This window comes from Lissotriton helveticus, chromosome 2_2 (genome assembly GCF_964261635.1).
Source record: "Lissotriton helveticus chromosome 2_2, aLisHel1.1, whole genome shotgun sequence".
Lineage (NCBI taxonomy): Eukaryota > Metazoa > Chordata > Amphibia > Caudata > Salamandridae > Lissotriton > Lissotriton helveticus.
The window spans coordinates 473,283,222-473,298,686 of record NC_136060.1 but is presented as its reverse complement, the minus strand read 5'-3'; the positions used below and the strand labels follow the sequence as shown (position 1 = coordinate 473,298,686).

The following is a 15,465-nucleotide window of genomic DNA, read 5'->3' as shown; positions in this document are numbered from 1 at the left end:
AGACTCTGACTGATGACATAGCCAGGCTTTGTATAAAAAAAGGGTCTGAATTCTGCACACATTTCACAGTTTTTTGTGTCATGGGCCCTCAGCAGGCTGTGGTATCAGATCTCATAGTTATCCTCTTGGTGAAAATTTTGGTGGCACTCAGGCAGAACCTAAAGGGAGAATTTTCCATTTCCCTGGGTGGTTCTCTCTCCCCTTCCGTGCATTCTATAACCACATGGTCGACTCCTTACGCAGCCTGCTCCCTTCTCTGGTGAGGCGATTAGGACACAGCTCATGACATTCCAGTAGTGCAACTGTAAGTGTGCCTGGGACTGCCTTCCAGGCATACTTCTGGGAATGTATGTGATTGGATAAATGTAAAAGTACAACCAAGCAGGGGTGTAAATTACACCTGTACTTTGAGTTTTTTTTTCATTAAGTGGGCTCAATGTTCTTAGGAAAATATTCCTCTGCAAAAGCCGGTTAACTAACTTGCTAAATATTAAAAATCCGATTAAAGCAAATATTCAGATTTACAAAAAATGTACTCTGTTTTCTTTAATAGTAGTCGAAATATCGCCAAATGGTCAGAGAGAGTTCTTTAGGCACCAGATAATGAGTTTAACTGAGGAGAGGCTTTTCCCTCATCCCAAGGCAGGACAACAGCCAAACATCCTGTCATCAAGCGTTGCGCTGGTTTTTCTCCAGGTAAATGTAAAGCAATCACTATAATAGACGCCATCTTCTTCCCACACTTGGAAAAAGTAGTACACAGGAGTAGGCACTCTGAGATCAGTCCCAGATGCTTCTTCCTTTAGATTGAAAGGTTAGCTTAGCTAATGGCAAGAGTAGCCCTTAGAGTCAAAGTATGAGAGGGGGGGGGGGGAGCAGGAATAGCCTTCAGTCATTTGACACGCAGACAGACAGTTGTCTTCTACTGTCACCCTCTTGTCAGATTCCAGCAACATTCTCATTTGTGAGTGAGGGAAACCAAATTTCAAACTAACCCAATAATGACTAGTGAAATCTTTAATGGATTCATATCAAACTTTCCACATATCCACCACCCCCATTTTGCAGCATAGTGATCAAGTATCTAAAACCTATGCCAGAAAGTTAACAACCAATGCCATATTTGAAAATGGGGACAGAAACAGTTGTCTACGATTACTACCCTGGCTACCTCCCTCCACTACTTTATGGTAAACTTCAATTATCACTTCTAGGCGCACTTGAAAGATAGAACTCCCATGGAGGAAGGCCTCCGTATGTCTGTGTGATCTTCCAGCTTCAAACTCATTTTCTGCACCTTTTCCCTTTTTAACATCAAAATGCTACAACAGGTTGGAATTGAAGAAACCCAGCTCCTTAAAGAGCACTACTTTCCTAACCCAATAGGAATCCAACTAATTGTCACCAGACAATTCAAACACTAAAGTTCACACCTTTTGTTCAGCATTCCACCGCTCTCCAGGAACTCTTTCCCTACAAGAACTTACACGTAAGACGGCTACATTGCTAGAAAACACTGCGTCTTGAGGCTAGGTTAACGTTCAAAAACATGCAAGGGGTGCTACCTTAAATCTGAACATTACATAGGTGCATCTTGCTGCTCAAAACATACTGCCAGCTGTCTCACCAAATACAAAGCTCAGTAGCTCAACAGGTTCATATTGTAACCCCATGGTGGCTACACTTTTAAAACAGACACAGATGGAGAAAGCCTCAATGAAGCACATATAGGGTAAGGGACTTTCATGCTCCCTGCTCAGTACATGAGCATCGATGCAGGACTTCCATCATTGTCCAGAGGTCTGGAACACCAGTTATCAGATATATTGAAATAATAAATTGAAAAGTTTAAGGGTGCACTGGAAAAGATTGCCTTACACTATTTGTATATGAAATATGCAAAGCTTGAGAAGTCCCTGAACAGGGATGAGGAAGTGTAATTATAAGATTGAAGCTGAAAGTTAAAATGTTGCTTTAAATACTGTTCTTGAATACTCGCCTAGTGGGGGAGGAAGGGAAGAGCCATTTCTGAAAAATAACGAGCAATATACCACACTTCAAGAAAAATAAGCTCATTACTTTTGAGCTTTAGTTTAAAAGTTCTCATCTGTTCAACATTACAATTAAATGCATTATCAGCACATCAAACCAAACTCCATTCTATCCATTAAAATATTATTTTATATTAAAAGATCATATATTTACTGGGAACATATATCATGATTAAGCAAATTTCATAACATACTTGTTTTAGTGGGACACAAGGAGAGGATGTGCTCCTCTTCTTCTGGCGTAGCCAATTCCCAAGGAGAACAAATGGAAAGGCTGCTGTTCCATACACATCGAATACCAGGTCCTGCACTCAAACATGAATTTCGATTTGAGAAAGCTTCACAACTCTCTGGAGTAAACATGAGAATGTCGCTTAGTAGGAGACTATTAAACCCTCCAAACACATACATGGTGCTGAAAAGAAAAAGCATGGAGACGTTCAGTTCTTTCATCATTCAGCCATTTCTCAAAGTGCCTACAAGCACAGTCATCAACTCAAAAGTACTTGTATTAATCGCATGACTGATCAGAATGATGTGGATAAATTGAAACAAGGTTAAGAAATGGTTACTTGCTTGTACTCTTGATTCTGCATCGTATGAATCTTGAAACAAGTCATGCATGTTAAGACAATAGGTCGCGCCTATAACCCTGGCAATATGTTTTAGCTATGTTGTACAGTAGTGTGGCTAATATTCAGTATGGCTAAAAGTTCTTGGTTTAAAGTTGCATGAAGTGTTCTAAAGTGGAGTAGAGTGTAGTGGTGCAGAGTAGAGTTGAGTGGTATAGTGTATTATGGAGTGGCGCCGAGTGTAATATAGGGAGTATAGTGGAGTAGAGTGTTTAGGAATGCTATAGAGTCATGGCGTAAGAGTGGCGGGGGGAGAGTGGGGGAGACGGGGAGAAAGGTAGAGAGGGCAAGAGGGGGTAGGAGGAGAGGGACAGGGAGACGGGGAGAGACAGGGGAGAGAGAGAGCGCGAGAGCGCGAGCGCGAGAGAGAGCGAGAGAGAGAGAGCGCGAGAGAGAGCGAGAGAGAGAGAGCGAGAGAGAGAGCGAGAGAGAGAGCGAGAGAGAGAGAGCGAGAGAGAGAGAGCGAGAGAGAGAGCGAGAGAGAGAGCGAGAGAGAGAGCGCGCGAGAAAAAATATGGAGTGATAGGCAATGTCTTCCATGATACGGTAACTGAGATTTACTATTACATGGACATGGTGGGATTACTAGGGATCACCACATCTATTTTTGCAACTTAAGGTTTCTACTTTTTGATTAAGTTCTGAAATGAACAAGCATCTTGAAAAGTCCACGACTTGCTAACTGTGCAGCAGTGAGGTATCCTCGAAGCTGTGCACTAGGGATTGAGAAGCCCCGAATCCGAGCTCCACCTGCACCGAAGATCAGCCCTCCACATTCCACGAGTTCTGCGTGGGACCCTTCTGCTTGTATTCTGCTCGACGCGTTGTCCGGTTGCTGGCCCGTTGGCGACGACAACAATCCTTTTGAATCAACTCACTGGTCTGATTGCTCCAGACTGGCCCCTGCCTCCCTGCAAAGGTGAGGCACCTCAGACCTTGCTGGTCTGCACCAGAAGCCTTCTTTGAATCCTGCGTGGGTTGCCTTTGCCAAGGCTTGTTGACTCCAATCCGGCGGTCGACCCCTCCATCTGCGAGAACCTTCGTGGGACAGCTCCTCTCCAAGATCTGGTCGTCCTCGACGCCTCCTGGTCCGCGTGGCTGAAGAGACAAGCTTCACGACAGCATCTGATTGCTCCTCAACGTCGTCTGGTTCATTCCTGGTTCCACCCGGTCACTGGCTAGTGACCCAGACTCTGTCCCCTCTGCTTTCAGGTCTTCTTCATCCTCGATCCACCCTTGGATCCATCCGGACATCTTCCTCCTGGTCGCCTGCAGCATCTTTCCTCCAGGTCTCCATTGGCTTCAATGGCTAAACCCGACACATCTTCACACCTATGCACCCGCTTCCTGTGGGTGAGGTTACGCGAGTACTTCGGGGCTCCCAAAGGTATTGACTATACAAGTGTCTAGGTTTTTAGTTGTTTCCTTCTAGCTAAACCGGAAGTGTCATAAATCCTTCTTTATCTAACTTCTAAGTTCCCCTTGACTTAACATTGACTCTCGCGTGTGAGTAAAGACTCTGCACGTGCCACCTGTGGACCTCCCACTTCTAAACTAAGGTTCAGACAGTGTAGCCCCAGCAATTCCCTAGGCCTTTCCTTTTCTCATGACGTGGAACTGATACCACTTTCTTAATATATGGTTTGCTTCGCCCCTAGGGCCTAACTGTAATTTGTGCAACTTAACGTATCCTGATTAAGTATCTTGTTATGTGCTTTGGCCTCTGATCTCATTACGAGTTCAGAGGAGTGTGTTAGTAAATAAATACATATATATATATATATATATTTTATATATATCCTGTGTGGTGTCCTTTCATGTGATATTCAAGGGGTTACATATGGTAAAACAGCTGGCTTTACACGTCCTCAAGAGTCTTTTAGCCTAAGACTGTTCTGTCCACGCTACCACTAGGATAGCTGGTCTATAAGGTTGACTTACAACCATCACCATAAGGGTTGTTTGGACTGGTGCAGGGTGTTCACTAGAATAGTGAACATCATATACCAGGCCAACTTGTCACTCCTCACTGCTGAAAAAGACCTTGCACCACGTCAGAGTTCAGACGTCATTTGTGATTCATCATGCACCGGTGGCTGAGTTTGTCCGCCCTGGTGTTCAGAGAACCTGCCAGGTGGTGAACCACCAGAGAAATACCCTGGTGTTCCAGCCAAGTCCAGAGGTGCAGAGCCTCCTGACATAGGGTCCACGACCCCAACCCGCTCTGTTTGTTGCAGTACCACATGGCGGAGGGGTTGTCCGTGAACACCTGCAACACTCTTCCCCAGACTGAGGGAAGGAATGCTTCAGTGCAAGCCGGATCGCCCAAAGCTTCAGAAGGTGGATGTGGAGCCCGGACTCCACCGGAGACCAGAGGCCTCTGATTTCCGCCTCTACCATGGGGCCACCCCAACCCAGGAGGCACGACAGTTGCAGTGGTGCTTCACGAATCGCGATTGGGTCAATGGCAGATCCCTCTCCCTTTTCCATCACAACTGTGTACTTCGGATGGAAAAGGGAGAGGGATCTGCCATTGACCCAATCGCGATTCGTGAAGCACCACTGCAACTGTCGTGCAGTGCCCTCCGAGATCTGGACGTGATCGGACAGGTTGCCCTGATGTTGCCCCTACTGGAACTTCAGGTCCCACTGCAGAGCCCGCATATGCCATCTGGCATGATCCACTAGCAGGATGCAGGAGGCGGTGACTAATAGTCACTCGCTTGCAGATACAGGAAGAAAGTAAAGAATCACTACCATGCAACATGGCTAATAAATACCTTAAGTCACCCTGTTGGTAATAGGGAGACTTACTACTCCGTAGTTCACCGCCCGTGTTGCGCCTAGGTCGTGCCCATGTCCGGGACCCCGATGGTATAGCTGGACCGTCAGTGATTGTATTTGTAACTGGCGCTTGTAGTGGACAAGAGTGGTGATGACGCTATCACATTGAGCGTCGCCGCACTGGCGTCTACATCTGCGTCAAAGAGAGGGCACTGCTAGCTTCTTGAATATGAGTGCATGAGTCGAATGGAAAAGGCGCATGCGCTGTCGCAATTTAGTCGAATCTGGTGAAAAAGAATATAGGGTCGTTCATTGCCTAAATATTATGGCAGCTGGTACTTGTATACGCTGTAGTTGGGTCTAAAATAAGAAATTAGCACTAGATAGTTTGCCACTTGGATTTTATATGTGCATTATATAGACTCAATGCTGTTAAACTGTGCCTGCACTCTCTTCAGGCACCTTGTTAGACAAGAGATGGCACAGAGGCTGCTGGCTATGGAACATATATGTTTTGATATGGGCATAATATTGACTCTAGCAAGCTGTTAAACTGTTCCTGCACTCTTCGCCCCGTTAGACTAGAGATTGCTGGCTATTGAACATGTACGTTTCTGCCAAAGATGGATAGCCTATTGTCCTCTCTAATCGAGGTGGTTTCCATAATTATGCCATAAAAAGTTGTGCTGTCTGAGACGGTCTGTTTTTCATCTTTTCAAGACTGAGCCCCACAGAATATTGTCATTCAGACCTTGTTTGTGGGGACCCAGAAGGTACACCCAGCGCTTGTCTTTTTCAAAAAGGGCACCCTGTGTGTGTTTTGCCCTGTTTCAGTTGCTCAATCACCGTCCAGTGAATGTCATTGGTGGTATGATTAAACTGAATAAAGTGTTCTGTCATCGTGGTTGTGTTTTTCTTACAACGGATATTGCTCCGATGCTCACATTTCCATTGTTTGATCTTCCTGGTGGTCATACCAAGGTCAATAACACAATACTACCTCGGGTCTGAATGTTAGCACATGAACAATGTCTGGTGAATGTATAGATTCTCTCAGAAAATTTTGAATAGATACAACCAATAAGGGGAGAATATCCCTTAAGGACTAGAACCCTCACTCACCCGAAGGTGACATGCTTCATCATATGGGTTCCTCCTCCCAGCAGGAAATCCTAGTCCTACTGGGGGCTATAACTCCCTCACTGTGAGGAAGGAGCTAATGGATGTTTATAAAGAGGTTCACTAGTGTAAATAGGATGTTGGAATCCCATTTGTGAAAATTATGGTGTAGTGAGGGTGCAGCGCAAAAAATAAGAAGAAGAAGACTAATGGTGATTTAAAACTGCCTAGGACGATGCAAAAAACTAGTTTTATTGTATTGCTCTCACTGGCAGGGTTAAAAAGCAGTGCAGAGAGCAGTATAGATTTAAAAACTCAAAATTCAGATCGACATGTTTCAGCATAGTGATCAATATCCTGTATCTGTGGCTTTCTTCAGGACCAAAGAAATGTTGTTAATGCTGCTGCTTTTTCTTATACTAGTGATAATCAAAGAATAGTAAACAAAAAGATACAACACCAGTAGTCCTGCGTAGCGATGCCTCTGGTGGCAGTTCTGTACCGACGGACAGAGCGGGGGCCTCCTTCCCTGAGCTGTTGCCAGGTAGAGGCGAGGTGTTTTATCCTACCTTTGAGGATATTCCCAGTAATACCCGACATCGCTACATATGCGTTTATCGAATCAAGGTCACGCCAAGGCTGTTCTCTTATCTTATATTGTAACAGAACTGAGGATTAAGGTGGAAGCAATTGACTTACAGTTGCAATGGTTATAAGGTGTGCTTCTAATGTTTGACTCAATTGATAATATTTTACATTTATCCAAGTACAAGAAGTAGTAATAAAATTACCTAGCTGTTCACTTTGTGGGACACTGTAGAACTGTTAACACACTGCCAGTTTAATAATCTCCGGTGATTTTAATATACACCTTGTCGCTCTCAAATCATCAGACAGGTCCAGCAAGGTTACTGCTGTTTTGTCGTGATAATTTCCAGCAGCTTAGCCTAATAGTGCTCAATACGTCTTTTCCATGTAAATCAAGGGAAGTACCAACAATTAAAAACTTAAAATATGAAACGATTATCGATTACACTCATAAAACTTGGGCCCAAAAATTCATGATTACAAGGCTATTCCAAGAGTAGAAAACAACCGTAACCCAGAGTCACTCATTTTGGACCTGCCAGTATGTTGCTAACATAAAGCTAATGTGCTCCAACAATCAGTCCTTTAGACCTATAGTTTGAAAAGGTTGGTATGGCTCTCTGACAAACAAGCAAAAATATTGGAATTATTTAATCATAGTGGCTTGAGGATAACAAGTATTGAGTAAGTATGGTTGATAAGTGGAATGCCATTTGTACAACACTGGTGGAGAAGTTTAATGCAAGAAATTCAGGTAATGCAAACCTCCTAAGTTCTACTGCCAATAAGTGGCATACATCTAAGGTGTTACATCCAAAAAAGGCTCTAGGGCTGCTTTCAGTCAACTGCACTGGTTACTTCATTGTTCCCTTAACCCAGTGGTTCCCAAACTTTTTTGACCCGTGGCTCCCTTAACCTAATTGGCACTTGGCCGTGGCTCCCCACCATTTTTTACCGGCCCACTGGGGTGCCACGGCGCACACTTTGGGAACCACCGCAGTAGACCTTTGTACTCTCTACCATTCCTATGTGACTTAGAATTTATCCATTTGTATCTCTTCCTTGGGTGACTTTACAACCTGTACATTTGCAATTTTTTCTATTTGTCTCTACCCTGTGTGACTTTACTACTTGTACATTTGCAATTTTTTTCTGCTTGTATCTTTTATGTAACGCATGTAATCCTAAGTCCTTATGTATCGCAACTGGTTCTTATGTAAAGCGCTCTGACACCTTCGGGTAATGTTTGTGCTATATAAAATCACATTAAATAAAAATCAAAATAAAACCAAAGGGTGTACGATCTGATATGTATCTTATTATAGTGATTTTTCTGCTTGGTTTAAATTGCAATTACGTTTCACTGTCCATCATGAAGCACACTTAAACCCTACTCATTGAAAATTAAGACTGCATTTGGTAGCCTGCTGGCGGAGTTTGATTGGATGTGGTGTCACAAAAGCAGGTTGATTTAGAGTTGTTTGTCATAAACTTTGGGCATGAAAATGCATCCAGAAAAAGTCAGTGCGCAGTCCATGAACTTAGACCCTAAGTGTTTGTTTGTTTTAATCGCGCATCTTATTAAGAAGCAAGTTACTAGTCTGTTAACCTAACTCCCACTGTTAGCTCGGAAATGCTATGCTTGTCTAATGGTTGTTGTGGAAACTCGGGGACAGAGGTAATGGGCTGTACTCTTGTATAAATGTATATATTTTTTCTAAGCCTTCACCTCAGAGTCGCTCCTTGGCGGTAGTTTTCAAAGTGTGACAACAAGCATACATTGCAATGAGTCCAGTGCTGGGGATCCACAATCATACCCATGCACTTTTTTAAAACCCCTATTTGCCCCCACTTCACTACTTCCTGTTTCCAAAGTGCTTCCAGTTCAGCCTCTAGTGCTTTTCCTTTCAGTTGGGATCTGTATAGGAGCCTGAGGTTGCCTGTTTGTTTTAATCGCACATAATTACTCTGGTGTTCTGGCACTCTGCACTTCTGACATCGCTGCACGGGTGGGGGGGCTAACGAGGCCAGATGCTATCTTTCCCACGTAGTGCGGCGGCGCCCCTGGCTACTGATAACGGCGCACCAGGGCGCCGCGGCGCACAGTTTGGGAACCACAGCCATAACCCCTTCCATGCTGCCGCAATTCTGCTCCTGTGCTGAAGATTTCAGCGCGGGTGCGGTCATGACGGCCCCCAGCCGTCATCAGCACACGAGCACTGTAGTGCATGACGGCTGGGGGCCGTCATCAACTTACAAGGGGTTAAAGAAAAGATAAGGTTACTACATTCCAGATAGTCTGTGCTAGATGTGACAGCTGGAGAGTGTGTCCTCCCTGTTTTTGTATGTAGCACATGGCTGTCATGTTGTCTGTAAGAATTAGGACCGTCTTGCGTACTACCTGAACTTGAAATGCTTTCAGCGCCAGAAAAATCGCTATCAGCTCTAAATGATTTATATGGAGCGGTTTCTGCCGCAAGCTCCAAATGCCCTGAATTGTGCAGGTTTGGAGATGCGCTCCCCAACAGGTCAGGGATGCATCTGCTGTCAGTACTATCTGTGGAACCGGGTCGCTGAAGGGCCGCCCTTTTGAACGGTTTTGTGTGCTCCACCACTGCAGAGAGTGATGGGTGCGGCCGTCAACCAACACTAGATCCGATAACGGACCATGAGCTTGGTTCCACCTATGTGCTAAACACACCTGAAGGGGACGCATCTGGAGACTTACGCAGGGGACTATAAAAATGCAAGACGCCATCATTCCCAGTACCTGCAAGAACATTTGAGCTGGTAAGGAGTGTTGAGGCTGAAACAGACTACAGTGTTTGTATATTCCGGACTCTGGCTGGAGTTGGGTATGATAGAGCTTTTTGTGGCTTTTATGAGCCAGTCGTCTAAGTATGGGAAGACATGAGTATGTTGAATTCTTCAATGGGCTGCGACTACTGCCAAGCATTTTGTGAAAACCCTAGGTGCGGTTGTTACTCCGAATGAAAGAACTTTGAATTGATAGTGCTGACCTTCTACCATAAACCAGAGATATTTGCGGTGCGCAGGGTGTATTGTAATATGAAAATAAGCGTCCTTTAAATCCAGAGTGGAGAGAAAGTCACCTTGCGGAAGAAGGGGAAGCACTTGTTGAAGTGTTACCATATGAAAATGGTCTGAATGTATATATTTAGCTCTCTGAGGTCTAATATAGGCCTGAGAGAGCCGTCCTTTTTGGGAATTAGAAAGTTGAGGGTGTACACCCCTGCTAGCTGGTATGGTAAAGGGACTGGTTCTATTGCACCTTTCTGCAACAAAGAGAGAATCTTTCTTTAGAAGGGTGAGATGTTCTTGTGACATGAGGTGTGACCTTGGAGGAATATTTGGTGGAGTGCTTGTAAGCTCCACGCAATAACCAGATTGAACAATTTGTAGAACCCATTTGTCTGATGCAATCATATTCCAAATGTGTAGAAATTGGGAAAAACATCTCCCAACAGGAGTGGAATGGTCGGGGTATGGAAAGGAAGACACTATTTGGTATTTGCAGAGGAAGTGCGTGTTGAGTTATCTCTGCCTCTTCCCTTGCTGTTGCTTCCTCTATATCCACCTCTAAAATAACCTCTTGAAAAGGGCGACTGATTGTTGCCCTTCTAAGAGGAGGAGGGATTGCCTGTAGACACATTTTTGGAGCCGCCCCTATAAAATAAGCGACAAAAGGATACTCTGTAGAAAGGTGACTGCAAGGCCCCCATTGACTTGGCAACCTCAGTATCCTTTTTCAATCTTTTCTAGTGCTGTATCGACAGTTGGACCAAAGAGGTGTTCTTTGTCCAATGGTTGATTAAGAATAAAGGCTTGTACCTCAGGCTTGAATCTTGAAAATCTTAACCAAGCATGTCTACGGAGCAGTACACTAGTGTTTACTGCCCAAGCTGCTGTGTCTGCCTGATCTAGAGCACACCTGATAGAGGTATTAGTTATTAATTTACCCCTTGAATAAGGGCACTAGCTCTAGACTTCTGCTCAACAGGAAGAAATTCAGTGAGCTCTTCAAGCTCATCATAATGTGCTCTATCATACCTTGCCAATAGTGCTTGAGCATTGGCAATGCGCCAATGATTAGTTGCTTGTGACGCTACCCTTTTTCCCCAAAGCGTCTATTAATTTGGACTCTATCAGGAGGAGGGGCTTCTCCTGTTTGCGAATTAGCTCTTTTGCGAGCATTGGAAACTACCAGAGAGTCCAAGGGTAACTGGCCTTTGATATATAAACAGGGTCATTAGGTGCAGGTTTGTACTTTTTCTCTACCCTGGGAGTGATAATTCTAGCTCTTACAAGGTATTTAAAGATGTCATCAGTATGTTTAAGCATACCCTTTAATATTAGTAATGTTTGTGTAGTCCTTTGAGATGAACTTAGTGTGTCAAACAAAAAATCCTCTTCTAAAGCCTCTTTATGTAGCTCTACTCCATGATATTGTGCAGCTCTGTTAACTAGCTTAATATATCCAATGTTATCATCTGGAAGAGAAGGTCTGGATGGATAGAGGTCGGGTCATTATCAGGTTGAGGGTCATCATTATAATTATCCCATGGGTCAGTATCCTGTGGTGTGTAGTCATCTATATCCCAATTCCCTGTATCCTGTGGGTCAGGTGATGGTGGTGGAGAAGAATGTGTAGGTGTAATGAGCAAATTTAGATCAATGGTCGAAGAAGGTTGAATGTTTGGTGGAAAAGGGTTAGTACCCACATTTTTCCTTTTGACAGAAATGTGGTAGTCTTCTTGTAAACCCATTTTCCTATTCTCAGGAAGTTTGGCATGAATCTGTCCAGTTTCTGGATTAATCACAATCTCCTTCTCTTTCAGATCCAAAGGTGGAATATCGATCCGAGGCTCTTTAGTTCAAGTACTTTCTTTAGATGCCAGTTTTGGTGTCAAGAGTTTCGGGTCTGAAGATTTACCTACGAGGATTTAGCCTTATAGACCGGTGGCACGGAAACCAGAAGGTGTTTGTATTTAGAAGCCGAAGGTTTCGGCTCTGCACCAGCGTGGGGATGAGTAGAACCCAAACCGGAAGGCTGTGGTTTATGTTTCTCCTCAGACTCCCCTCTTGCCCAGGTGAGTCCCTATCTGTCTCTCATATTTCTAGTTTGTAATGAAGACAAGCTTTCTGAAACATCAAAATCCCATACCTGTTTGGGCTACTTATATATACACCTAAAAAAAATTCTTATAATATAATGTTACATTTTTGCTTTTCAGAAAAAGGTAACATGGATTAAATGAAAGCAACTGTAACCAGTGGGTGAACAGTCAGAAAGCTCCGATTTGTTGAGCTTTACACATCCATCCTCTCACGTTTTCTGCCAGGCGCCACGTGTACTTTTAGATTCTAGACGTGCGTACCTGGTTCATGTACAGACATGTCACATCAAACAAGATAAAACCCAAGGTCCCAGAGTCACCATAAAACAGACTTTCACATTAGCATTACATGACAGCGAGCAGCAGAGCAAGACCGCACTTTGCACATCACTGCTCGGGTCTGCACAAAATTCCACAAAACATGAGCAAGGTTTCTAGCAGGATGGGCATCTATCAGAGCTAAAGCGCGGGCTTGACTATTTGGTCACTCTGAATAAGGCTGCCAACGCAGACGCACGAGTCAAGGTCCCAGTGGCCACTTCAGTAGCTACAGTTTATATGTTTGATTCAGCTGACTAAGGCATTCTTTTCTTTTTCCCGAAACTCCAATCACTTACCACAAATGTAAGGCATCCACAGAGCCACCAAGACTGCCTTGTTCATGTCCCAGTAGCCTGCAGGGGGCGAGACCTATTGGCTTTGCCAATGCTTGTTATGAGGAGATGGTAGGGGAAGGAAGTCTCTTTGTCTGCTTTAGACACGGAGAGGTGTTCCTCCTCCATTTCGACTTCCTGCACTTGTGATTCTTCGTGTTCTGAATAGTCGCCGAGGAGATCTGATACTGAGCCATTTTGATGGTACATTTTGTGACGTTGAGCCCGACGGTCACAGAGTGTTTTCTTTGACCAAAATGACCAACACGTGTCGCACTCCTTCTCGTCGTGATCCGGTGATAGGCAAAGGTTGCACACTTGGTGCAAGTCGGTGCGCGGAAACTTAGCAAGACACCCTGGACAGAACTTTTTTTTTTTTTTTTTTTGGCAGAGTTTTATATAGCGCGAACTAGAACCGAACTGAATCAGTTATCAGAGCGCTTTACATAGCACCAGTTACGTTACATGAGGACACACTTTCATTTTTTTTTAGGCACGGGGAGATTAAGTGATTTGCCCAGAATCACAGGGGGTTTTTGGAGTCGTTACCGAGACTCGAACCCAGGTCCCCAGGTCCGAGGTCGAGCGCCTTAGCCGTTAGGCCAACCCCTCTCCCACTTGAATGGAGTCCGTTCCATCGACTGCTACCAGCGCGGGTAGGCCCAACGGCCTTCCACGAATCTTCCGATCTAAGGTTTTTTAGTGTAAACGATACACGAAGATTGGCAAACTCGACCGATAAACAATACCGTCGTGGGTAGTGAACTGCGCCAAGGGGGCCCGAAGAAACGGTACCGGAGCGCAACAATTCACATCCGAACCCGATGGCGTAAAAAAATTATCTAACAATGGAGTCGATGCCCATGCGCACTATCATCGAAATGAGGAGTCACCTACCTTGTGACTGGAAAGACTTCTTCGAAGAAAAACAAAGTGCAAACATCCGGACCCAACACTAGATGGCGATCGATGCACAGCATACAATCTACAGCTCATATGCCTCGAACATTAGCTTTACACAAGCAATGAAAGCAGTTCAACGGCTAGCATAGTTGGTAATTGTAATTACCTATGTGGCTTTAGCTGAGATTATAAAGGGCATTTAAATATCTGAGATAACAGTTAAAAATATTAGATATAATCGTGGGCAATGTACTCCGCTCGCGGAAGTTGCGGAGATTTGGGGTAACTATGCATTTCATTGAAAACACTGAATTCATGCAATAATTCAGACTCCGCTACGTAGTTGTGTTAGCTACTGCACCCACAACCCTTTGATAAAACAACGCTACCTTTACATACTATAAAGCATATAACCAATTCACAAAAGTGAACTTTGAAAAATACCAGGCAATGAAAGAGGTGATGATTTTGGGGTCACCCCTAACCTAGGGGAGGGCTAGCAGATGCCTTGTACACAAACAGCATATCATGCTGAACGATTCAGTGGTGGTCCCATCTTCCTAGCACCACCTCAAGCAAAGTTATGGGCAACAATGCAATGCCAACCAAAGGCCCAGTAAAGCATTATGGGGCGAGATTCTAGAGTGCAATGAATATTATAGTATTAGCTCTCAGCTGAGCCTGGAGAGCCTGCCCCTTGAGGATTGTTTTGATATTGGATACGAAAACAAGTTACTTACCTCTAACTCCAGTTATCCAGTATTAGTATCTTTCATAGATTCACATGCCTGAATCATTCCCTGTCGCCGAGGCGGGAGTCCCACATGTAGGAGAGTAGGGTCTGCTTCCTATGGTAACCCCCACTTTTTGCTTTTGCTTTACTGGTTTACGACTTAGATGTGGCTGTGGGCCTGCTAATTAGACCCACAGCCCAGATGCACTCTCTCAAAATTCACATCATGTACTCTAGGTACAACCACAATTGGGAATTGGCTCACCTTGTCAGCCCCTGTAGAAGTGTACCCTAGGAACTCAGGGCATAGGTGTAACAAAGGCCTACCAGGGGCTGCAGCATGCATTATGCCACCCCTGGCTGGCCACTCAAACTGACAACTGGCTGATCACTCAGCTGGGGCAAGGTTGTGTAATCAACCCTTGCTTAGGTATAGTATTCCTATATCTAACCTTATATATAAACACACAGTAACCTATAAGTCACTCCTATGGCAGGCCTTAACAATCCTGGAGGCAAAGTGCTTGGTTATGTGTGAGATGGTGCTCTAGCATGAGCTGAGCCTGTCTGCAGCTTTCGGAACCATGTTCGTATAGCTGTTCTAGGATATTGCCATACCATATACTCTTAAGTGCATTATGAACCTCGCGGTTAAATGCTAACTCTGGTTTGGCTTTATCAAAACATGTTGTGTAAGGTGTCATACGCTTTGGAATACTACCCCCTCGCCAATTCTGGCGACGGGGGTAGCATTCCACCCTCCTAGAGGGAGAAGACATGTTGTTGCGGACTATCCCGGTTAAAGTTAACGAGAGTCCCAGCGTCACAAAATGGACGCTGCTGCCAAAGACACAAGTCTGACCT

At 44.5% G+C, this 15,465-nt stretch overlaps 1 protein-coding gene across 1 annotated transcript in view; it reads right to left on the bottom strand.

Annotated features, from left to right (window-relative positions):
• The window catches only part of ATRN (attractin), an 800,866-nt gene that overhangs the window by 523,937 nt on the left and 261,464 nt on the right, over positions 1-15,465 (bottom strand). The window contains exon 12 of the mRNA XM_078678722.1: positions 2,246-2,466. Coding sequence (XP_078534848.1) covers positions 2,246-2,466 — 221 coding nt within the window. The remainder of the gene's footprint in view (positions 1-2,245; positions 2,467-15,465) is intronic.